Source organism: Hyalella azteca, unplaced genomic scaffold (genome assembly GCF_000764305.2).
Source record: "Hyalella azteca isolate HAZT.00-mixed unplaced genomic scaffold, Hazt_2.0.2 contig4971, whole genome shotgun sequence".
NCBI classification, from domain to species: domain Eukaryota; kingdom Metazoa; phylum Arthropoda; class Malacostraca; order Amphipoda; family Hyalellidae; genus Hyalella; species Hyalella azteca.
Genome location: NW_025935179.1, coordinates 1 through 23,285, shown reverse-complemented (window position 1 = coordinate 23,285; position 23,285 = coordinate 1). Strand labels below are relative to the sequence as shown.

The 23,285-nt window shown below is 38.0% G+C and overlaps 3 protein-coding genes across 3 annotated transcripts; 2 read left to right on the top strand and 1 right to left on the bottom strand.

The window, feature by feature from the left end:
• Positions 1–10,140: 10,140 nt before the first annotated feature.
• Positions 10,141–11,971, top strand: LOC108671081. Its single transcript, XM_018158560.2, has 2 exons — positions 10,141–10,370; positions 10,646–11,971. The coding sequence occupies exons 1-2, from the start codon at positions 10,259–10,261 to the stop codon at positions 11,431–11,433; spliced, it is 900 nt and encodes a 299-aa protein (XP_018014049.1). The 5' UTR covers positions 10,141–10,258; the 3' UTR covers positions 11,434–11,971.
• Positions 11,972–12,651: 680 nt separating this feature from the next.
• LOC108671082 (DNA-directed RNA polymerase II subunit RPB1-like) lies at positions 12,652–14,415 on the bottom strand. The gene is made up of 2 exons (XM_018158562.1): positions 14,406–14,415; positions 12,652–13,031 (listed from the first exon to the last, which is right to left on the bottom strand). Exons 1-2 carry the CDS (start codon positions 14,413–14,415, stop codon positions 12,652–12,654), a joined length of 390 nt encoding a protein of 129 aa, XP_018014051.1.
• A 7,103-nt stretch (positions 14,416–21,518) lies between these two features.
• Positions 21,519–22,407, top strand: LOC125177796. The gene has a single exon (XM_047880211.1). The coding sequence runs from the start codon at positions 21,519–21,521 to the stop codon at positions 22,272–22,274; it is 756 nt and encodes a 251-aa protein (XP_047736167.1). The 3' UTR covers positions 22,275–22,407.
• Positions 22,408–23,285: the final 878 nt, after the last annotated feature.

The window sequence follows — 23,285 nt, the reverse complement described above, 5'->3', positions numbered from 1 at the left end:
TTCACACATATTTTTCCAAGAGAAGGAAAAATTCAGTGAATAATTTCTTTATTTTTCATGCAAAATATTATATATTTATAAATATTTTCACGCAGATCTGAATATTGTAAATATTCAGATCTCAGCAGGCAGAAATAGCACAGAAATATTATAAAATATGTTATGGTGAAGGTTTGAAGATCTCACCTGATTCCGTACATACACGATATCTCCCCAGTAGCGTCGATTTTTACAGTAGAAATCTTTTTGTAGTTTTCAACCGCTGAAAAGGCTCGTACAATATCCGGAATTTCATCTGAAAGGCAATTCGTCTGAATACTCATTGTCACGAAATAATATTTAGTATGGAGATCTGCCGTCCAATATTTTCAGAAGATTTTGAATACGGAATCAATCTGCCGCCAATAGAGCTTAAAGTTTATTTTTGAAAGTTAAATGGAATTATAAGAGTTTTAAGGAATAAAAGTTGCATTTAATTAAATTAAAATCTCAAAATTTGTTGGAGATCAGTAATAATAGAAAAATGTGTCTGAAAAAAACAGGATGTTAAAATTAAAGTTTGATAGTTAAAATAAATAATAGATGAGCGTAAAGAATATTCGTACAATTTTTAGAATGTAATCAGAGATTCATCAAAATTTTTAGTGTTAAAGAAAGCATAACATGAGTTTTCCTCACGTTTTGCTGCATAACAGTCAGGGCTAAAAATTATTTTCAGTTTCCGCTGTGGTTGGTTGAACAGAGATGAAGGAAATTTCGGCATGAAGAATCAGCGCAAGTTCAACAAGATCATAGAAATAACGATTGAATTCCTCAAAATAATTTTGAAAAAATTATTATTTACATCACAGTAGCTAAATAACTCACCTTTAGCCAAGTGAATGGCTGTCGCAGCAAGCACTACCAGCACCATCACGCCAATCACGGAGCTGAGAATAATCAAACAATTATAAAATACAAGAATTAAACCATTATAAAATACAATAATGAAACCATTATAAATTAAAATTACGTATACCATGTGTTCAAACGATTCGCCTTCACTACGACGCGCCAGCGTCATAGTTAACCGCACTCAAGTTATAACTGTACTCAAGTTATTAAACTCGTCAGCCATTAGGAAATGACAATCTTGAACGTTATTTTCAGGTCCATAGTGGGACAATAGTGATGAGGTCAATGATGGGGCCATAGTGATGAGGTAAATGGTGGGGCCATAGTGATGAGGTCAATGGTGGGGCCATAGTGATGAGGTCAATGATGGGGCCATAGTGATGAGGTCAATGGTGAGGCCATAGTGATGAGGTCAATGGTAGGGGCCATAGTGATGAGGTTGAGCCATAGTGATGAGGTCAATGGTAGAGCCATAGTGATGAGGTCAATGGTGGGGCCATAGTGATGAGGTCAATGGTAGGGCCATAGTGATGAGGTCAATGGTGGGGCCATAGTGATGAGATCAATGATGGGGCCATAGTGTTGAGGTCAATGGTAGGGCCATAGTGATGAGGTCAATGGTAGGGCCATAGTGATGAGGTCAATGGGGTCATAGTGACGAGGTCAATGGTGGGCCATAGTGATAATGTCCTCACCATCCGATGATGTCCCAAGTGTCCCACGGAACCGAAACGTCGCTTTGTCGACACCAGGCGTCGGCCGCCCGACCAACCGACGACAGAGCGCCCGACACGCTCGTCTGTCGGAGCGTGCTTAACATTAACATCAGTTGATGTTATCAACATCAGCGTCGATGTCATCATCAACATCATAGTCGATGTCATCATCAACATCAAAGTCGAGGCCATCAACATCGGCGTAGATGTCGTCATTATGTCATGCGTGGACAAGAATTAAAAATGGAGGCTCTACACATAGTAACATTAATTCAGACGTACTTTCATACCCAACTACCACGCAGCCCTTGGTTTGAGATGAACAAAATGTTTCGAGAGGATTAACGTTCACTAACCAAGTTAGTTTTAAATTCACATCAAATGTTCTGAAAATAAGTGATTTCATTCCCAGCTACAATAGTGAGGGTACCTGGTGGTGAGGGTACCTGCTGGTGAGAGTACCTGGTGGTGAGGGTACCTGGTGGTGAGGGTACCTGGTGGTGAGGGTACCTGGTGGTGAGGGTACCTGGTGGTGAAGGTACCTGCAGCTCGTTGGCATTGCAGGACGAGGGCATGCACGTTGCGTAGGCCGAGGGAAGCACGATATTGTGCGTCACGTTCCTATTTCAAATTAAAACAATAATTCATATTAATTAAAGTTATTCGTTAGGCACAAGTTTCGGTTTAACGCGATTTGTTGAAAAAAATGAAATATTAGTTTAAAGTGTGAATACACTTCCTATGTCCTCACTGTAATCCTGAAATACAGTTTTTCCTTGTTTTGAATCAAGCTTTAAGATCTATTTCAGGCTATTAAAGTCATTGGTATTAATTTGTCCTTGATAACCTGGATAATTTGAGAACAACTACCTGAATTGCTTCCAATAAAAATATTTATAGGAAGCAATATAATTACACTTAGCAAGTAATTTGACAAATATTGTAATATTATAGTTACGGATTTAGAGTTGATGAAAAACGATCGTTACGGATAAAAAATCTCACAATAATTGTAATAGAATGAGAAATGTTCCACAGTCAGAATGAAATTCGCTTAGCAAGGACACATACTTGAAGAGTTTGCGTGGAGTGATGACGCAATACTGGCCAGTGAAGGTAACGTTGACGTTCAGATGGTTCGTGTAGATGGCATTTGTTTTTAAACACTCCTCCATGAAGCCGAGATATCGGATGTTGCCAACCAGTGCGCCGTCTTCAGCTTTGCCCCAGGAATCCAGCACTGGAAATGGAATAATTGACCTTCAAGCTAAAACTTACAATTGAAGGAAACATATATAGAATCTGCCGGAGAAGTTGAAGAGAAGAAGAGCACAAAACATAGAATAAGAAAATAAAGAGCAAGCTATATAAATTGGGACATCACTCATTACGCGAAACTGAACAGAACAAAAGAGTATTATATAGCTTTTGTCCGATATGGGATTGCATAATTACTCATAATTTTACATATTGTATTTAAAGTTAAAACCAAGCCTTTAATATGTAATGGTATATAATTTGTACCGTTTGAAAGGCAATTTATTCCGTTCAACCCGTAATTTTGTGCTTTAACTAATTTCCGTTTCTGATTATGGGACTAACTCCTGAGATGCCAGGCAGCGTGGACGTCGTCCCGCGCGCCGGAGTTGAAGGCTTCGTACATGGCCGCGACGGCCTCTCCGCAGGCGTCACTTATGGCCGTGCCTTCCTTTTTTTTATTCTGCTGCAGGCGTAGCGGGTGCTGCGCTTCGATATCCTTATCTATGTGCTTATCTTCAACGGTGGGTGAAAGGGAAAACGTTTGCCTTGTTTCTCCAATGCCGTTGATACTTTGGGAGACAGATATCCGAGATTCTTTTCTTTGATGCAACTGTTCGCCGGTGTTTGAGTTGGACGAATTGTGATGTGTTTGATCTATATGAAATAGATCTGAATTTAAGTTAAACTGTGAAGGATTTGTATTGATTTTTATGTCATTGGTACTTTTTTGTACCACTTTTGCTCTTTGTGAAGATGGTAAAGGAAGGTAGTACCTCGCCAGGCTGTTGAATGTGTCAACGATCGTTTCTCTGTTGATGATAAAGCTTCTCGAAGATGAGCTCCTAAATCCCCCTCCGTGTTCACCAAATAACTGATATCTGGCAAACAGATCACAACGATTTATTGGCGTTAATTGATGTAACATTAGGCATTAAATTTTCTATTTCATTTTTTATACTATAGAAAAAGCTTTTCTATCTTATGGATATCAAAACTTACGAGTACTAATACCGTTATTTCATGATCGTTAGTTTCATTCAGTTGACATTGACGAAATAACGGTAGTTTTTAAATGAGATTGATTGATCTCAATATAACTACGTTTGGCTTATTACATTTTGAAAGAGCAGTCACGCCCAATTTTCACGAATATTTATTCTACTATTACTCACGGAACTTTTTCTATACGACTGCTTTCATTTTGATAGAAGCTGGAGAGAAGTGACCGACTATATAAGGCTTCGTTGCCATGTTCAATTCTGATCGAGCGGTTGACCCCGGTATCTGCATTACGGTCTCCAGCACATGGCGGGTGAGAGCACTTGAGGACACGAGCGCCAGGTGGAGTTTGATTCCATTCAGGCTTTGGGAAAATTACCAAGTTTTCTTTGGCGTTTTGGCTTGAGATTTTTGAACGTGACATAGCAAGGACTTCTATGGTCGGCGGCACCATGCAGGTGTTGATTGCAAGCAACAATATAATTCTGAGCGGCATCATGGCGCTTGACACGCTGAAGCGGTCAAACTCTATTCAATAAGTCCAAGTAATCACAAGTGATGCTGAAGTTTTAATCAAGGTATATTATTAGTGTTTTAATGAAACATTTAGAACTTGTCTGATAGTCGTGACATCAGAATAGGCTGAGAAGAGCTGACAAGCGGGTTCACATCTGTCAAGTGGTTAGTGCTCAGTTCGATAGACAAAAATGTTTGAAATTTTTCAATGAGGAGAGAGAATTAATTAATTAAATAGTTAATTTTCAATGACGAGATAGAATAGCCATTTAAGTTCCCGTTACAGAAACCGATGATACATTAAAAAAATAAAATAAAAACAGGAGCTGATAAAAGAATTCCTAAGCAGTCACTCCGTGATAGCGACTCATTTACCATAGGATGGAATCACCGGCAACCTTAATGAAAGTTTAGGTAAGCATTTATCTGGCCTGTCATTCATTGCCTTTTATGAATTGAATCACAGGTAGTTTCCCCAGCCACGTTTATCACAGGTAGAGATGATGCTATTCAACTCATCGTTGACTGGCGGAAAACCTCGATAGTTGCATGGCTACAGGTTTTTACCACGTTTTCCTTAGCTTAATTCGTTTCGTGTCTGTCTGTCTGTCTGTCATCAAAAATTCAGACCTTAATTTAGAGCTCTTCTGAACATCCTAGAACTTGAAATTTGGCATGCATGCTTACGCTGCCTAACAATTCAAGATTTGATCATCAGGAGGAATAATTTAATTTTTTTTAGAAAAAAATAAAAAAGTGAAAAAATTAAAATTTCACGGTTGGAAATCGAGTTTTTTGTCGAACATCCAGACTTGCCAACCCTAGAAATTGATTTGAATTGCTAAAATTGCTAAACTAAAAAGTAGAAAAAATAAATATAAAAAACATTTTTAAAAACCACGTTTTTCTGGTTTTTACAGAACTAAAAATGATGAAATAAAACAAATAACAAAACTTTAAAAAAACACGTTTTGTTAACGGGCAAAAAAGAAAAACATTTACTCTTACATAACATTACATAACATTTTACATAACTTTAATGTTATGTAAGAATAAATGTTTTTCTTTTTTGCCCGTTAACAAAACGTGGTTTTTAAAAGTTTTTTTTTGTTTTATTATCGCTTTACTCTCATGTAAATTAAAGTTGACCGAGCAATATAGCTAGATAAATGCAGGACAATTTTGTGAAAATGAATTTTCTTCACCAATATAAATTCACGTCTCGTTGCTGCAACGAAATATTTCGCAGCAAAAATCGATTCGCTTTAGCCCAATACCTATAATTAGTCTACTAAATGGCGTATTTTTTGGTACGATTAGCCAATAAAAATTAGGTTTATTGTAAAGCAAAATTGAAGACCAACACCCAATTCCTTGAATTTAAAGTTTGAGGGAGTAACGAATGCTTACACACAGCTCCCTTGCTCTGTCGTCTTACTCACTCTGATTTTTTAACACGAAAGTAATTTAGAGTATTTCTTAAAATACACCATTCTATTTTAAGAAATAATGATAAATAGGTTATCTCTGCGTATGTTAATTTTATTATTTTAACTAATAAGCCTCACACGGTCTCCACAGCCTTTATTAATCTCCTATCAACTCAAACTCCACCATTAAGCGTGAAGTTCACCCAACACTATACATGCAGTGCGTATCAACTTTGCTGCAACGGTCAGCACCACTTGGTCAGCACTGTCAGCGGTTTAGATATGTATTAGCAGTGCAATAATTGTGTCAGTTCATGTCTTCTTATATTTCATGTCATCAATACTCATGCAGTTTAGTGAGCCTGCATGCAGAAGTAAATGATTACCTCGTTAGCGGCACTGATAAGAAACGTACGATATTGATAAGAAACGCACAACCTCATTCACAGAAACGTCATTTTCGTATCGCTGTTTCGAGGTGTAAGCAGATAACAGTTGTATTTTGAATGCAGAATTATCGTAGATTCATTTCACGTAACATCTTATGAGTGTATGTTTTTCTCCATTAGAAATAAGAAATATTTTCATTTATCAAGCCTCTTCTCTCATTTGAGATTGCCAGCGTGCATCTCCAGGTTATTGACCTGATAATAATAACAAGGAGCTGTCGTATTGCCGCTACTTGACTCGTCGTGATACGATGAGGTCACTGACCCTGACTGTACTCAGAGTCAGTGACCCCAACTTAATTGTACGCAAATAAATCTTTGGGCGCCTCATAAGCTACGTCATATTGATAATGTTCGTTAACTGGCGACGGAGCTTCACATGCATTAATGGAATTAATGACAAATGATAAAACACTGCTTGCGGAAATTGTTGTCTTAAATAACTCTCGGCTTTAAAATATATGATTGCAATGATGACTTAGCAACCCTTTTGAACTGAAGCTATATTTAGGCATGAATTATCATTAGGATTAATTTTCTAGAGTATTATACGAGAGAATATCAGCATGAAAGAGATGTACATGTAAATCATTTTACTCGTACGCTATAGAATCACACGTCGTGGAGTATAATGCTAGTAGCAGAATTTTTAAATTTATTCTTTTCCTGTTCCATTGGTCGACACTAGAAATGAGATCTTCAATTAACTGTAGAATAAATGTTAGTTACCGGTCTATGTGGATGTGGCTTGACGTTGTGGCTTAATCATTCGTTAATGATGTTTTACTCGCCAAGTGAGACATTATCGTGATGGGACGCATGCATTACACGTTTATATTATATTTTAATATTTTTATATTAAATTTATTTTTTATATTACATTTAAAATAATAATATATTTTAACCCTTCAGCTACCAAAGTTAAATTCAGTTATCAGTTCTTTTATGCGAATATAAAAACAGTTAGTGTATCCGTAGACATGTATAAGATGGTTAATGAATACGCAGACAACGATAAGCATTATTCCTAGTGTGACTTAGCCGCCGATATATAGCATCTCATCCAGCCGATGATACTGCCAATGCCATCCATATCATCAGACGTCTTCCTGCATTCTTTTTATAAGCTTAAAAACTAGTGACAACAGGTTGAAGGTTTATTGGTAATTGATTTTTGACTAGTAATAGTAACGCTTACTTTCAGTGTAACGCGATCCCCATTTTTAATTAAATATTAATTAAATCACAAATTAAAAAATATAAAATATCTTCCATATTAATGCCTCGCAATCTTTTTTCTCTCTTCCAACCTTGAGCAAGTGAAAAAAATTTCAAGCCTCAAAACTCCTTATATTTTGAACAAACATATTGACGGAGTATGCATTAAATGAGCTTCTTACTTTTTTCAACGCTTACTTTCAGTGTAACGCGATCCCCATTTTTTTGTGAATACTTATAATCCATATTATTAATTTCATAAACACTTGCTGGATCAATTTTGCACGTGCTTGCACAAATAAGCAGAAGTGTTTGCAGAATGATAGATAATCTACACACTTGTGAGGGAAGCAAATACGTAACTTAGAAAAAAATATTGCAAATTGAATGAACTATTTTTTGGGGAGGTAATTGATTATTATTATTAACAATATTATTAATTGAATTTTTGTAGTACAAAAAAGAGAATCATGGGCTTTTTCAGTATAAAATCAAGTTTTAATCAACTCAAAGATTTACACTCATGTTTCACACCACATCTGAAATGTCTCACTAAATGTGTACTATGATTAAGATTCTTATTAAAGTAAACTAAAGAAGTCTATTCAGATCTCTGTGATGTAAGAAGATATGGCCTGAGGTTTTTCCACTCTCAAAGGTCATTGAGTGCTCAGCTCTTAAGATATGCACAGAAAAGACCATGCATAATTTGTAATCTACAAGAATTCTTCCAATAATTAAGACTAGTGTCAATGGCGTCAATTTGAAATGCCTAGCTCCTTATCGAACCCGGTGGAAGTCTAGTAGCTTCTTCAAACTATCGCCAGTCATGAAAAGATCCGGTCAAATGACACGAGTTTAGATCTATGAACAAGGCACGAAATGGAAAAGAATCGGCGACAGGCCACATCAGGCCTACACTTTAGAGCCGACATCACTATGTTATGTTATGTTATGTAATGGTGTCATGTCCGAGTCAAATTACTCACAAACTTGCTCATACTTCTATTTGGGTACCGAACTTCATATCATTTTTATTCATAATTGGCGTTCGAATAATAGTTTCAGTCCCTTTAGCCTGAGGATTATTTATGAAAAAATATTTTTTTTCTTTGTAACGGGATTAGGTATGTTACTAGTAAAGATGTATATTACTTTGTGAGCTGAAGTCACGTATTTTGTTCGATTACGTTGAGTTCTTTCCGAAGTATTAAGTCTCATCGAAATTTTCCTGCAGAGTTATCGGTTTTTAAATTACTTTTATTGTGTAAGTACCAAATTTTACCGGACGGAAAATGGTTTCCCAGCGAGCCATAATTTTTCAATTATGGCTCGCAATCGATGCAAGTTGGATCAACTGAATTAATCTAAATATTTATCAGCCATTATGTTTTTCACGAAAATACATCTTGCTTCTATGTTATTTCATATGGCAACATCGGTGTACGTTAACGTCTTCATGATTGGTTTGTGTCGTCATGTTGATCTTGTCAACTTTTAACGGTGTATAGCTGACGAGAGTATCTAATACCTTTTTGATTTGCATGGTAAATCTGTTACTTTGAATTAAACTTCAGGACATGAACTCAGAACCGCTAAATTTCTTGAATTTGTAGTTATGTGAAATCCAAGTATAAAATATTCTGTAGCATTTGTTTAAGATATGGGAAATCACACAGAAAATCCCAGAGGCAGTCGTAATAGACTCTGGTTCAAACTCTTTATGTTGAACGAAGACGAAGATAATATACAAACTATTAAGTAATCATACTATGCCTAATATTGGCATCATGCAGATATATATATAGTTCTAATACTAAGGACTAATCATACTAAGCCTCGTGACAACTACTGACGTAACTTTGGTCGAATTTTCCTCTTTGGATTTGCCGCTGGGTTCCTGAAATTTGCCTTCCGAAGTTCAGACAAATTGCCCCTTAGTCGTACCACACTATTCAATGGTCACTGAGAGGAGCTTGGTTAGGGCTGCCAAGGATTGCTTAAAAGCTATCAGCGAAGATGGTGTGATTATGCGAGAAATAAATATTCATTGTGTGTATGTGTAATGAATTAAACGTTTCAATACCTACTCCCATCAATGACACGAGTCGTTATCCAGCAGCTACTGTACTTGACTCGCCGCTCGTCAATAAAAATCTTATAATATAGTACCAGAATTACGATTTGAAGAGTTCGATTGCAACGGAACTAAATATTTTTTAGGCGCGATAGATAGTTGTTCAATTTTGTTAACAAAGTAGACAGTTTCTTTTGAAGGCGGCTGCGTACGTGTTGTGCAGCTAGTGGCATTGACACTATTGAAAAATAAACTGTGCGGGTCTGTTCCTATCAATTGAATTCCGGTGATTCGGTTTCGGTCTTCCCGTGATTAGTTCAGAAAAGTCTAAATGTTCAGCAGTGAAACAAATGTGAATTTTTCGATTCGTTGTATCCATTTTTAAAAACTCTTATTGATGAAATGAACTCGACGATCATGGTGTAAGCATTTGGATCACTCGTAGTCGTACAGTTTGTGTTTTGGCTTCATTTTGTCTTCGGCAAGCAATTTTAGAGATAGAGTATTTAAGTTAGAGAAAACGTAGAAGAAGCTTCTTGAGGGTTTTTTTAGTGACTGATTTTTTGTTATAATATTCCTAACTGAAACTCTTGTTAATTCTGCGTGCAGAAAGTTTATATTCTAAGGTAAAACCTGATTTTTACATTTGGACGTCATTTTTTATTTAGTGATAAATATTTTAATACTAAAATTAGGAAGATGGAGAGCAACAGGCCATGGTGGGCTAGATGTGACGTTAGGTATACCGCTCTGATCGTGCCTCTCTCGTTTATCCTGATAGTTTTGGGTATCGTGGCGAACAAGCATGCTGGTAAGTTGTGGCAACACCAAAACTATCTGAGGCGGTTAGAGTAGATTCGCATGATACCTATCGATGTTAGACTTGAGCCTCTCAGTCTATAATTCTATTTATAAAATAGTTGACATTTACGTTAAGTTGAACATTTGCTTTTGAAAATGCTGTTCATGTGACTGTATAAGCTTGCAAGCAGCGTTTTGAAGTTCACTTGAAATGTAAGTAGCATGCATATATATTGAATAAGTTGGTATGACTTCGATTACTGACAATTTGATGACTTCCTACAGGTGACCCACATTACAAGTATCCTGTCGGATTGCTCGTCAGTATCATCATTACAACTGCATTCGTCATTGTGTTGTTAACTTTCTGCGTTATAAAGTGCTTGTATAGCCACTTCGTATGGTCGAATCACGACAGACACAATGCAACTGGTTCCTCCATTGAGTTACAGCCGATTAATTTGGCCCCTAGTGCCTCTTGCTCAAATGCGGTACGTCAACGCGGGTCGCAACAGGAATTAGCCGACGGGAATGCTTGTAATAATGTGGCACAGAGACCTCCGAGTTACGAAGATCTCGAAAGTATGGCACGATCAACTAATGACACATCGTTCCTGTCATGCCAAGCCGCTGCCTTGGAACGTGAGGCACAGGCGCAACCTCAGCAGCAGGTGGTTAATCGTACGGGAGGCAATACAGTAAGTCCATCAACGGCTGCGAATGAAACGGAAGTCGAAACTTTATCTGGAAATGTGTCGGGACTCTGTTCCGCCCGTGACGAGGCGAGTGGAGACGAACGCCTTGCACCCTCTTCCACCCGTGACGAGGCGAGTGGAGACGAACGCCTTGCACCCTCTTCGACCCGTGACGAGGCGATTGGAGACGAACGCCTTGCACCCTCTTCGACCCGTGACGGGGCGAGTGGAGACGAACGCCTTGCACCCTCTTCGAACCGTGACGGGGCGAGTGGAGACGAACGCCTTGCATCCTCTTCGAACCGTGACGGGGCGAGTGGAGACGAACGCCTTGCATCCTATTCCACCCAGCGTTCAGAGGAGACGAAATTTTATTAGCAGGCTAAAACAGCAATCAAATGAACTTAATTCTCACTGAATTTGCCCACTTAAGTAAATCCACGTTTTCGACGTCGCACTGCAGAAATAGAGCTGGTCCAAGGAACGCTTGGAACTTCTTTTATAATTGACGTTTTGTGAAGTTCTTCTATCAGTAATTTTTACAAGAGTATCAATAGCCCCCTTTTATTTTCAATGCCTGTTTTAGGCAGGTCAGTGTAAGTATCCTTTCAAATTTTTAGGCTTCTCTGTCGATTCTAGGCTGCTAGCATAGGTGACAAGTTGGATCGGTTAATTATTTGGCTGTCAAATTTGTCAAGGTAACGTGTATTTTTCTGAATATTTTTAATTCACCTTCAAATTAAAAAAAATACTAACCGTTTAAGTTCGTTTGCACATATTTCGCCCTCTTCTTTTTTGTTCAAACCATAATGAAAGTGAACTGTGTATATTTAAGAGAATTGCTGAGTGATTAATATGGAACTGTTTTATTTGAAGTTATGCGTGTATGTTATAGGCCAATTTTAAATATTATAAGTTTATATATGTAATGTTTTTAAATAATTAATTCGTTTTTCTCGCTGCGTACCTAATTATAAATAAATTAAAAGTTCTATACTGATGACGCTATTCATGCTTGATGCTGCAGTAAAGGAGTAATAACATGAACCTAATTACCGCCTTCTTTAATTTTCACTTTATTTGAAACATTTAGTTGAGATTTATAGGCTATGTGAGTCATGAATGGTTATCATAGCCTTATCATTATTGATCGCACCGGTAACGCGTATTTTTTTAATGGAGTTATTCACCATTAGGGTTCTAGCTAAGAGGTAAACGGGTAAGTTTTAATTAGCTGCCATGCTGAGTAATATCTTCACCCATATATCTTGCACGGCTCCAGTCAATTACTTGGACTCTGCTCTCTTGAATGCCGGCTTGCCTGTTTGGCGCTAATTTATTTTAACACCCAATCTTGTGTAATTAGTGAATACCCAGTCTTAGGAGAACAAGGGATTTCTATACCTTGTATAGGATTTCTATCAGGAATAGTTGGTAAGGAAGTTTCATAAACTGAGAAGTATTTCATCCCCTTCAAAATATTTAACGTCCAAACTTTCCTTGCAAATTGCAGTGAAGAAATAATTTCATCTAGACTTATAAAATGCGCGATTGGAAATGGGAGGCGACAGGATTGAAAGTGGGATCGAGGCGACATCATGGATTGAAGGTTGGAGCGTCAGGATTGAAAGTGGGCGCGTCAGGATTGAAGGTGGGCGCGTCAGGATTGAAGGTGGGAGCGGCAGGATTGAAAGTGGGAGCGTCAGGATTGATAGTGGGAGCGTCAGGATTGAAAGGGGGCGCGTCAGGTTTGAAGGTGGGCGCGTCAGGTTTGAAGGTGGGAGCGTCAGGATTGAAGGTGGGAGCGTCAGGATTGAAGGTGGGAGCGACAGGATTGAAAGTGGGCGCGTCAAGATTGAAAGTGGGCGCGTCAGGATTGAAAGTGGGCGCGTCAGGATTGAAGGTGGGAGCGACAGGATTGAAAGAGGGAGCGTCAGGATTGAAAGAGGGAGCGTCAGGATTGAAAGTGAGAACGTCTGGATGGGAAGTCTGTTGTGAGGAAAGATAAGGCGTGTGGTTTTTCCACTCACATATTTCAGTGAGCGCTTTGCTCTCTATATATGTATCGAAAAGACAATTCTTAATTTCCAAACTACAAAAATTCTTCCAGTAATTAAGTCTGATGCCATTGTCGTCATGCTTGAGTTAAATCGCTCGCAAATTTGCCCACACTTTCATTCGAGTGCCGAACTACGGATGATGCCGATATATTATTACTATTTGACGTTTGAAAAGTAGTTTCTTTTTAAGACTTGGAATTATTTATAATAGCGGTTTCAGCGTTTAGTAGGCCGTAGGCCTGCCGCCAATTCTTAACATCGCAGAACATTCACAGCATTTTGTGGTCTCGAACTCGCAACTCACTGCTACAATTCTGCGCCTCTCTGCTCCAATCTTGGTACTCTGAACTGTAACCACTGAGCACCATCCGAAATAAATAAGAAATAGTTTCTTGTCAACAATATTAGGCCCATTCCTTTTAAGTAGGAATATTGCTTCTTAAGTAGAAGCCACGTATTCAACTCGGTGTCGTTGAGTTTTTGTTAAAGTTTGGAATCTCATCGCAATCTTTCTACATTTATAAGTTTTCAAACTACTTTTATTCTGTATGTACTAAATTTCAAAGGGTTCAAATGTTTTTCCCAGCAAGCCATAACTTATTTATGTTGCATCTATTTTATTAATATAAAATTTGTTTGACACAATTTTTTTATACGCGATTATATCTTACTTTCATGATTCTTCTCTATGGCAACATCGGTGTCCACTTATGTGTCATACTTGTTTTGTGATCAAGGTAACTGTGGTTAAGTAGACTATTGAGTTAAAAATGTTCATTGTGAAAATGTCGGTACTGGTAGTCGTAGTCTTGGGTAAAGGGACGTCCATTTATGTCGAAGTGTGGAACGATGGAGCGTGACGAACGGAATTAATTGGTTTTGATTGCCATGGTAAATAAATGGCTCTGGATCAAACTGCAATACCTTTACTAAGAATTAGTAAATATCTTGAATGTGTGATTATCAGAAATCTAAAGATCCTAGGAATTATTTGCAATCCCGTGTATTTCTGAAGGTGTGAGCGTCAGGCATTTTAGTTAGTAGAATTTCAATTTTACGCACTACATAACGCAACTGGACATCGAAGTAAGTCTGCACTACCATGACTCGAGGGCTGTATATCTGGCACTGGTATGGGAACCAAAATAAGATTTTGATTGGTGGCAGGTTTATGTTAACTATGCACTTCCTTCGCCTCATGCCTGCTATGAATTCTACTTGGGTCGAATATCTTTGGTAAGGAATTGGCCGAGTTAACGGGGCTTGCGAAGTTTTTCTTCAGATTCTCACCAAGAGCCATGTCGTAATATTGTCGTTGGCCCACACTAATGAGTGACTACTGTTATGTTAGGACCGCCAAGGCTTGCTTGAGCCATTACTAAATGATGTGGTTATGCAAAAAATGAATTTGTGTAAAGCATAGTATAAAAAGTGTATATTAGTAGACATTTTTACTAGTACTTTAATTCCTGAAAATGGTAAAGGTAAAGTCTATTCAGAATCCAAGTTTGAAGTTTTTGTATTTGGTGTAGATACTGTTAGTTGCGAAGATGAACTCTGTCGTGGACACTCGTGGTCCTAGCATATGGATCACTTATATGGTTTTAGTGTAGAGTCTCCGATTTGTCTCCGGTAATAGTCTTCCAGTCAACCCTGCAGGTCAGTTGAGGATTATTAACTATTATGATACGATTTGAAAAAAAAGAAAATCTGGAGTAAATTGAAAGGAGCGTCTGGAACATTTGTCATTTTCCGAGTGACACAATCATTATCGAATTAGTTCTAACTGAAAGCTATACATATTCTTCGTGCAGAAAATTGATATTTTAAAGTAAACTTAGATTTTTATATTTGACTTCATTTCTTGTTCGGTGAAGAATATTTTAATAATAATATAAGGAAGATGGAGAACAGGCCTTGGTGGGCTCGTTGTGACGTTAGGTGGTCAGTTCTGTTTCTGCCTCTCTCGTTCGCCTTGATCGCCATGGGATTTGCATTGAACAATCTGGCTGGTAAGTTGTGGCAACGCCAGAAATGTTGGAGTGAAACATGAGCCATATTCAAGTGGATTCGTTAGGGATTTTAGCCTCTAGAAATCGATATTAGATATTAGCCTCTATAAATCATTATTAGACATTTGCCGTAAAATATAGTGCTATACTCCCGTGACGACGCGAGCGGAGACGAAGGCCTTGCACCATCTTCCGCCCGTGACGACGCGAGCGGAGACGAACGCCTTGCACCATCTTCCGCCCGTGACGACGCGAGCGGAGACGAACGCCTTGCACCTTCCACCTCTTATTTGGAGGAGACAAAATTTTAGTAGCAGGCTGTAAGGGGGATATCAACTGATCTGTCGCTTAATTCGCACACGTGACAGAGATCCGCGTTTCCGACGTCGTAACGACCGAATTGTGAAAAGATGAGCAATCGGACTAATCTGATCAACTGATCCTGGAATCGTGAAAAACTGGTGCAAAGAACTAAGGATGCCTCGTATTATTGATGACGGTTCGTGAAGTTCTTCTATCATTCATTTTTACAGGAGTGTTTTATTTTCAATGCCTCTTTTTATAAGCTAGTGTAAATATTTGTCTAAGTTGTTCAGCTCCACTGTTGATGCCAGTATAGGTAACAGCTGAGTGGCTAATGCTTCGGCTGTAAAATTAGTAAAAGCAACAATTTGTAATGTTCTGAAAAATTTTCAATTCTAAAATCAACCTTCCGATCAATCGTATATTAATATTCGTTTCAGTTTGTTTACACGTTTTCTGCCTTCTTGTCCTTGATTTAAAGTGTGATGTTAGTGAACTGTGCCTTTTTTAGTGAACTTTGAACTGTTTATTTGAAGTGAGAACGATGAAGATGTTTTATTTGGAGCGTATGTGATAGGCCAATTTTAAATATTAAGTTTATATTCCTAATGTTTATAATAATTAAATGGTTTTCTTGCGGAGTAATCAAATCAAAGTAACTTGTAAAATTTATATTGCTGACGTCTTTCGTGCTTAAATGCTACAGAACATGGGTAATTACAGAACCTAATTACCAAGTGCTTTCATTTTCATTTCGTTTAATGCAAAATTTATGGAGACATCAGGTGCCGTAAATGGTTATCAATGCCTAGAAATTATTGGTGCAGTGGCAAACGCGTTGTAGACGTTAACTTTTTTTTTACTGAAGTTGCTCTCCATTTAAGTTATGAGGTAAACTCGTGTTGCGAGTTGAACGGATAAGTTTTTCCTAGCACCGGTAGAATAGTATGGAATAGAAGTGTCGGCGTTGAAGAAATAGGCTCATGGCCTGTTGCCGATTCTTGAACTTTTCGTGACTTGATTTACAAGGGATCCGGCCTTTGGAGCCCGATCTTTCCATAACTGTGGACCTATGCTGAGTTTTATCTCAACCGTTATTTTAGAACTGGGTCGTCTGGAGTAACTGGAAGTGGGTCGTCTGGAGTAACTGGAAGTGGGGTCGTCTGGAGTAACTGGAAGTGGGCCCATGAAGGCTAGCCTGGCACATTAGTGATTTTTAACCCGTCCAAATTGCAAGAGTCCTGAACACTTGCAATTCGAGGGTTTGAACGTGTCCAAAATTGAATGCAGTTAAGGGAAAATAGTCAATTGTTTGACTACGCATATCCGTGGTCGCCTGCAGCGTATCGATCAGTGTTAAACATCACGTCTTCGATGTCAAATTTCTGTGCAGCTACGCTGTGCATCGAAAATATATTCAGTTGAGAATTCTCATCTGAATTTAATAGATACCGAATCAATCTACCGCAACGCAGATCTATTTGAAATGCCTGTTCTGAAGTAATAAGTCCCTACAATGAAGCCAGAAGACATTTACGTTATTTTAATTAGTCGCCGATTACAACTAATGCAGGCTCTGCTGTCAAGCTAAATCTTTAACAACTTCGATATGCTTTACATAGCGAATTGGAATTTACATAGCAAATGCTTACACTATGCTTTACATAGCTCCCAAAAATTCATTAGGAAAATCTAAAATTCCGAATAGGTAATCGATTTGATGAGGGTAAATCTTCATCGATTTTTTTTTGTTGTAGTTGTACATGAAAGATTATTCGAAATTGTTAAGAATAAAATTGATGCGCTGAAGCATCCGTGTTCCTCAATAGTGAACAACCGTACGCCGTTCTGAAGGGCAACTGCAGCTTACTGCGATTGTGAACAATAATTCAATAATTAACTGCAGCCGGCCGCTCTAAATTAATGTTGCAATCGGAGATGTTGCAGGCTTTTAGAGGTTTGTATGGGAAGCAACATGCTATTTAATGTGGTATACCTACCAAGACGGATTAAATAAGATTTATCTGATAAAATCTATAGTCTTGCCTCTACCTACTCATTTATCAACCAGAGTTGGATGAATGGCTGAGTTGACCATGAGCTGAGCTTCCCAAAAGAACTTGAACTCAGAAGGTTAGACGACCAACAAGCGAGGCAGAATAAAATCGCGCTGGTGCCGTTACTAATTCGACGAGATAATAAATTTCCAGAGAACCCCAACAATGCTTTAAATTGTCTAGCCAATTCATAGATAGAATAAATGCACTATACGCCCATCGCAAGGACTGCGAATGTCGTGAATTCTGATTGCATTTTAGCTTTCGGCCGATAGTTTAAGAAATATTAGTCAAAGTTCTACTAGCGATATCGCCGATACTTGGAATGATTTGGCCCCTAGAAATCAATAGATGAATGGTGACCAGGTCAGTCTTGTGAATTAGAATGGCAAAATAATCTTGACAATACCAATGGAGTTTAGATGAACTGGCAAGACTGATCGACCCAAGTAATTTGAAGATTGGCCTTCATTTGCGGCTCTCTTGTCATGAATTCCATTGAGCAGTGGTTCTCAAACTGTGGCACGCGTGCCACTAATGGTACGAGAAGGCTTTAAATTTCTATTGGTACACGGATATACTTCAAGCTACATGAAATATTTTTAGCTAGGCATCATAAATTTGACTGTGCCAAAATTAACTATTTTACTATAATCTGGTAATTGTTTGCAAATTCAGATGCACGTCTCGTACCCGGCCCCAACGGTACCATCAAAAAATGGTATATATTAGCGATTAACTTTAGTAGTGCCTAAACTACAACGCGGCGATGGTACGGAACCTAAGCGGTTCTCGATAACACAGAGCTATGGAGCCTCTCCATACAGTGGCACTAACTAATCGTTTTGCTCAATTTTTTGATTCCTTTGCCTGCGGATTTACATGCCGACGGATTTATTAACCGTCCTTCATTAAATTGGTATTTAAAGTCGTGGTACCGGCAGTGGACAAAGGTTCACAAAGCCTTTTGAACGTCGTTGTATTATTGTAGTTACTTTGATGTTTAACCCGCATTTTTAGTCCATCATTAGGTTGAAAGTTTGAAGTTAGACAAAGGCCCAATTGAAGAGAATTGCTGCAGGGTTAACAGCTATCGCTGTTTGCACGGCCGGCAAATAGCGTGCAGAAAGTTCCAGAAATTAGAACAGAACTCGGATGATTTTGTGACCGTTTAGTAGGTCACGTCAAACCTACTAAAGGATTTATCACAATGTAGATGGGTTCATCGATCCGCCCAGTTTATTGCACGTGAAGAGTTTAATTTTGGCGCCATGGAATGGCACGCCGAAATAATAAATGGTCTGATTCTACGCTGGATCGCCAACCCTATGCATTGATTTTGCAGGATGATAGGTATTCTTTTTAAGCTATGGTGACAAAATTATTTGAATTTGGTTTTTACGAGATTTATTCAAGAGATTACTTCTATCTTCTAGTCGACGGATGATCTTGAATACAAAGCTTGTCCAAAACAGATTTAGAATTTAGGAAATTCATCCTTCACAGGATCCAGCGGTAGTTTTTTTAATTTGAAGTTAAGAAAAATATTCAATTTAGACGTATTTCCGAAATTAACGCGCTTCTTTCCTCGAGAATAATTCAAATGGAGTGAGAGACTAAACGAATTAGCTCAAACGGACTATTAAAAATCGAATTTAATAAATTGAACGATTTAAGGAATAAGTGCAGTAATAGTTGAGTACGAGATCTTGAAAATTTTCAATGGATTTTTAATAACATTGTAATTTTTTGTATGTGTTTGTATCGCATTGGAACTAATCGAAGTGAGGAGATACGTTGTCGTGTGTTTCATCGTGTTTGTAGTCTGTTTGAAAGTTCGTCGCTTTGTGTATCAACTATTGCTGTAGCTTTTTTGTAAAGTTGAACAATCGAGTAAATTTATTGTAAAATTTTTCCGGAAGATTTATTACTTTAACTTGTAACTGCTAATCGCCCTGTCGTTCGAAGTAAGTTTTATTTTTTGAAGTGCCATTACCTGAAGTGCCTTTACTTGAAGTTTATACTTGAAGTGCCATTACTTGAAGTGCCATTACTTGAAGTGCCATTACTTGAAGTGCCATTACTTGAAGTGCTATTACTTGGAAGTGCCATTACTTGAAGTGCTATCATTTTAATATTTCAATTATTTGATGGATTTCGAAAATTTTATGAAAGAACAGAGGAGGAACGGTAAATAAAAAATTCGAACATCTTACCATTGAGGTCAAGTTTTAAATTAACAAATAATAATTGCCAGTGAAAAAAACTTGTGTTCTAGATGAGGTCCTTTGAAATATTTGGAATCTCAATCCATAAATACACGTTCGATATTAGGCCGCTAAACTAAGCCGAGCTAAGCTAGACGAAGTCAACCGATATTTAAAAATGCCAGCCAATACACATGAACAATATTTGGCCTATACCAAAAGGAGTACTGCTACTAAATCTAACCAGTAATCTCCTAAACTCTAGTACCGATACTTGTAGACATTCAATAAATACTCAATACTTTCAAAGCTACAGCTATCAACTATCAACTAGCCATCTATGGATGTGGCCTCATTCATCTCTTCATTCATCTATGGATCCGACCTCATTCATCCCTTCATTCATCTATGGATGTGACCTCATTCATCCCTTCATTCATCTATGGATCCGACCTCATTCATCCCTTCATTCATCTATGGATGTGACCTCATTCATTCCTTTATTCATCTATGGATCCGACATCGATAGCCAAAAGGTCTCGGGCCGCTGTATTAGAACAGGTGATTGCTGGCTACAGGGAGAACTATATCCGGTGAGAATTAGTTTTAGATTGGATTTCCAAGTCGGGGAGTTCGCACACGCACATCGCGACTTCAAGAAAACTCGCGTGTGGAACACTTCTGTCCTGGAGCTCAGGGCTTGCACAGAGTGCCTCTGTACCAGTGGTCTGTCTCCCGCCACAAAACCAAACGTGAGTCTAGACTCTAGAGCGATTATTCGGTATTGCCGTAGGCTGGCTGTATATATCTCTAATCACGTTGAGGCAAGTAGGTAATATTTTTAGGATTAGTTTAGGCTGATTATACATCTCCATATCTAACCATACCTAGAATTAGTTCGAGTCAAGCTGGTCTATTATTTAAGATTAGCTTAGGCTGGCTGTATATATCTCGAATATCGTCGAGGCAAGTAGGTAATATTTTTAGGATTAGTTTAGGCTGATTATACATCTCCATATCTAATCACATCTAGGATTAGGTCGAGTGAAGCCGGTCTATTCTTTAGAATTAGCTTATAGCGTGGCGGCATATATCCATATATCTAGGATTATGCAGATTTAAGACATTCTATTATTTAGGTTTTACTTAAGTTGACTATACATATCCATCATTACTATAAGATAAGATTTGGCCAGGCGTGGCTTGAGAGTTATGTACATGTTCCTTCTATCATGTATGTACATGATAATAGATCAATTTCAATAAATAAATTTATTTATATTAAATTTTGTCCAATGGTGTGGTGGTATAGGAATAACATTGGCCGAGCAAACGCCTTTATAGCAATGTTTTCATGGACTCTATACAGTTAATGCGTGATTTATGAAATAATACAAAATAAAACGTATAGGATATTTGAATTTGTATGTTTCATATTAAATTTGTAAATAACAACTATAATTTTTCGTAAAACGAGAATTAAATTTGATGTCCTGCAAAAAATTACAACTACGGACAGCGTCCTCTGAAAAAAATTGAAATGAACTAATCTAAGAGATTTTCCTTACATCCGCTCTTAATCATTAATTGCATAATGCCAGTTAACAATTTTATCTTCTCGGTCAAGTTTGGTTCAAAATGAATTTTGTCTGAGCTCATTAACTCTGGTCCTGCCTAAAAGGTCCCAACCTTATGTATACGAGAGAAGTATGTGCAGTAAAATTCTTTACAAGGCCATTATAAATAAAACCAAATCTTAATTGTTTGGCTTACAACTTTCCATAGATTAATTCTCAACATTTTCTTTCCCTAATTTTAGACGAAATGAATTGGCCTGCGTGGGCCGCAGCGCTGCTCTCTGTCTTGTCTTCGGAGTTGCTGGCGTCAGACGGCTCTCCTTGGCGCCCAACACGGCTGTCAAAACTAAGGCTCGCGTCAAACAAATCCATAATTGAGACTCTGTACCTACCAAACGTCATTTTGGCTGCCCATTATTGTCAAGAGAGGATTTGGTGCAAGACTTTTTGCTCCGACACCGATGACCCCAGCCTGTGTTATCTGCTCAGCACGTTGACTGCTCCCTACAACGAAGATTCGTACGGCGAACCACTCATGTCGTGCTACACGAGTGAAGAAGTCAACATGCTCACGGCACAGTCAGGGATCACTGTATATGCAGCAACACCGAGGAGCATTGGTGACACCTTTCGTTCAGTTGAGAACCTTATTGATGGCGTTTATGAACGTCCCTCAGCCGATGACTGCTTCAAGTCGATGACAACCGACTACCCGTTCTTTGTTCTGGACCTTGGTTCCGTGATGAAGGTTGAGAGAGTGACACTGATGGCTCAGGCAAATGAGTACGCTTATTTGTATTTTAAATCGATCGAAGTCCGTTTGGGATTGGTCCCAGAATCAGGAAACTTCTCGACATACTCGCTGCTTGGATCTTACAAAGGGACTCCGACAGCTGATTTCATCTACTCCACTCCTACTGCTCGCAACTTTGGCCGCTACATCTCCGTCCAGTTCATGGAGAAAAAATTCAAGCTACAAGTATGTCATGTTCAAATATTTTGAAGTAATTAGAATTTACCAATTAGTTGGTGTACCAGCTGCTACCGACATGAATATCTTCATTTAGAAATCAAGGGAAAATGAGAACTGGGTGGAGGTAATTGATGATTCAAGCGAGTGCTTTTCTAATCAGTAATTCAACTCACATTTTAATCATTAAATTTTATTTTAAAATAAAATTGTTCTAATAGTAATGTAAAAATATTACGTTTACATATTGAAAACTTCTGCATATCACGAACCCTTGATACAACCTCCGCTGAGTTCTAGGCTTCAATTAGCTGCATTGTGTACAATTATAATACAAAAATGATTCCATTTAAAATGCGAGTTTATGTCGCCTTAGTTTCGAAACATTTTATTCAATTGAAGTGATCTAAGGGACCATGTTTTTGCTACCAGTAAAAAAGGCATTCTTGTTTACACTTCTGTGTCTCTGGGAGAAATGAATGAGACTTTGTAAAAAAAGCGATGCACTCTTTACATTTGTGTTGATCATCCTGACTTATTTAACCCGGCAAAGAGGCTTATAAGTACTACGAATACTCTCAGCTTGTGATGTGGGTAAGATAGTAGGTAATGGACATTACAACACATTCATTTCTGTGAGTACAATATTCGATTTATCAGCCCGATGAGGAGCGAAATTTCCCAAGGCCCCATTAAATTGCGGCAATAAATTCTTCCGCACATGTTTAACAAGTAATTAAGGCACTCTTAATTATTTTGAATAAATTTCATCAGTAAATTTTAATCATAGACTAAATACCTTTTCTGGACTTTTGTGTTACCTGCTTCACAAGCCCAATCTGCGTATCGTAATTTGTAAGATTGAAACTATGAACAGCAACATGCACAAAAAATGAATTGGTGCACCTGCTCCGTGAGCCGATTGATTTTAATGCATCATAAAAAGGCCATATACTTGGTACTAGTTTGAAGAAATTGTGACGCAATCCGTCTATTTTTGAAGACGAGAATATCGGACGTAAAAATCCGATATTGTTCAAAGTG

What these genes read in the sequence shown, in the direction of transcription:
- LOC108671081 (XM_018158560.2), top strand. Translation starts at nt 10,259, where the DNA reads ATGGAGAGCAACAGGCCATGGTGGGCTAGATGTGACGTTAGGTATACC. An exon ending in CGTGGCGAACAAGCATGCTG is followed by an intron (nt 10,371 to 10,645) that starts GTAAGTTGTGGC and finishes GACTTCCTACAG; the next exon opens with GTGACCCACATTACAAGTAT.
- LOC125177796 (XM_047880211.1), top strand. Translation starts at nt 21,519, where the DNA reads ATGAATTGGCCTGCGTGGGCCGCAGCGCTGCTCTCTGTCTTGTCTTCG.